This window comes from Aplysia californica, unplaced genomic scaffold (assembly GCF_000002075.1).
Source record: "Aplysia californica isolate F4 #8 unplaced genomic scaffold, AplCal3.0 scaffold00029, whole genome shotgun sequence".
Taxonomy (NCBI): domain Eukaryota; kingdom Metazoa; phylum Mollusca; class Gastropoda; order Aplysiida; family Aplysiidae; genus Aplysia; species Aplysia californica.
Genome location: NW_004797299.1, coordinates 338,155 through 339,434, shown reverse-complemented (window position 1 = coordinate 339,434; position 1,280 = coordinate 338,155). Strand labels below are relative to the sequence as shown.

Sequence of the window (1,280 nt, the reverse complement as noted above, 5' to 3'; positions counted from 1 at the left end):
CAGACAGACAGACAGACAGACAGACAGACAGACAGACAGACAGACAGACAGACAGGTGGAGTAGCCAAGGCTCCACAGATCATAGAAACACCTTTCTCCTAACACTCAGAGAAAACTGGAGGACAATTCCATACCAACAGTCCCCCTACCAAAGATTCTCCACTACACGATCTTTGCAAATCCATAAAACAGTCCCCCTACCAAAGATTCTACTACACGATCTTTGCTCCAACCACCCCGAAACAGGACAATTCCATACAACCAGTTCACTTACTATCCAGAAACAGGACAATTCTTCCGTGCCAAGGCAGAGCGACATATCTGCACTATTTATGATTTTGAGTTACGTCGCGCCGCCATTGGAAATGTGGGCAAGGCCCTTCAGTTACGTCTGTTTGCCATTGTGAAATCTCCTATTTGTAGTGCAGATACGTCTTCCTGCCTTAAACACAAGATGCAGAATGGGTATAGGCATCCATATAAGCGAAGATGCAAAAATTAATAATTTTTGCAGATACGTCGGTCTGCCTTGGCACGGCAGAATTCCATACCAACAGTTCTCCAACCACCCCGTAACAGGACAATTCCATACCAACAGTTCCCATACCAAAGATTCTACCACACGATCTTTGCCCCAACCACCCAGAAACACGACAATTCCATACCAACAGTTCTCCAACCACTCAGAAACAGGACAATTCCATACCAACAGTCCCCCTACCAAAGATTCTCTACTACACGATCTTTTCCCTTACACTTACATATCCAGAAACAGGACAATTCCATACCAACAGTTCTCCTATCACCCAAAAAAACCCCAGGATAATTCCATACCAACAGTTCTCCTATCACCCAGAAACACGACAATTCCATACCAACAGTTCTCCTACCATCCAAAAACAGGACAATTCCATACCAACGATCCCCCTACCAAAGATTCTCTACTACACGATCTTTGCCCCTACCACCATAAAACAGGGCAATTCCACACCAACAGTTCTCCAACCACCCAGAAACAGGACAATTCCATACCAACAGTTCTCCTGCCACCCCGAGCACCACCGTTAACAGCTGTAGCTCTATTGCTGTCGCTGCCACTGCTCCTCCCGTCCCCAGGCACATTGCAACAGCCACCGAATCCGCTGTTCATGGAAGGATCCCCTGCCAAAATTACGTGTTGTCTTATGTTTGGTTTGCAACTAAAATACAATGGAAAGTATTTATAGATAAAAGAAACACATTATCTAGCAGTAGTAATCAATATTGTGTGCGTGTGTGTG

The 1,280-nt window shown here is 45.2% G+C and overlaps 1 protein-coding gene across 1 annotated transcript in view; it reads right to left on the bottom strand.

Moving 5' to 3' along the window:
* LOC106013932 overlaps positions 1–1,161 on the bottom strand; it is a gene marked incomplete at both ends in the record, with an annotated part of 2,001 nt that extends 840 nt beyond the window's left edge. The window contains 1 exon segment of the mRNA XM_013090822.1: positions 1,033–1,161. Coding sequence (XP_012946276.1) covers positions 1,033–1,161 — 129 coding nt within the window.
* Between the last annotated feature and the right edge of the window lie 119 nt (positions 1,162–1,280).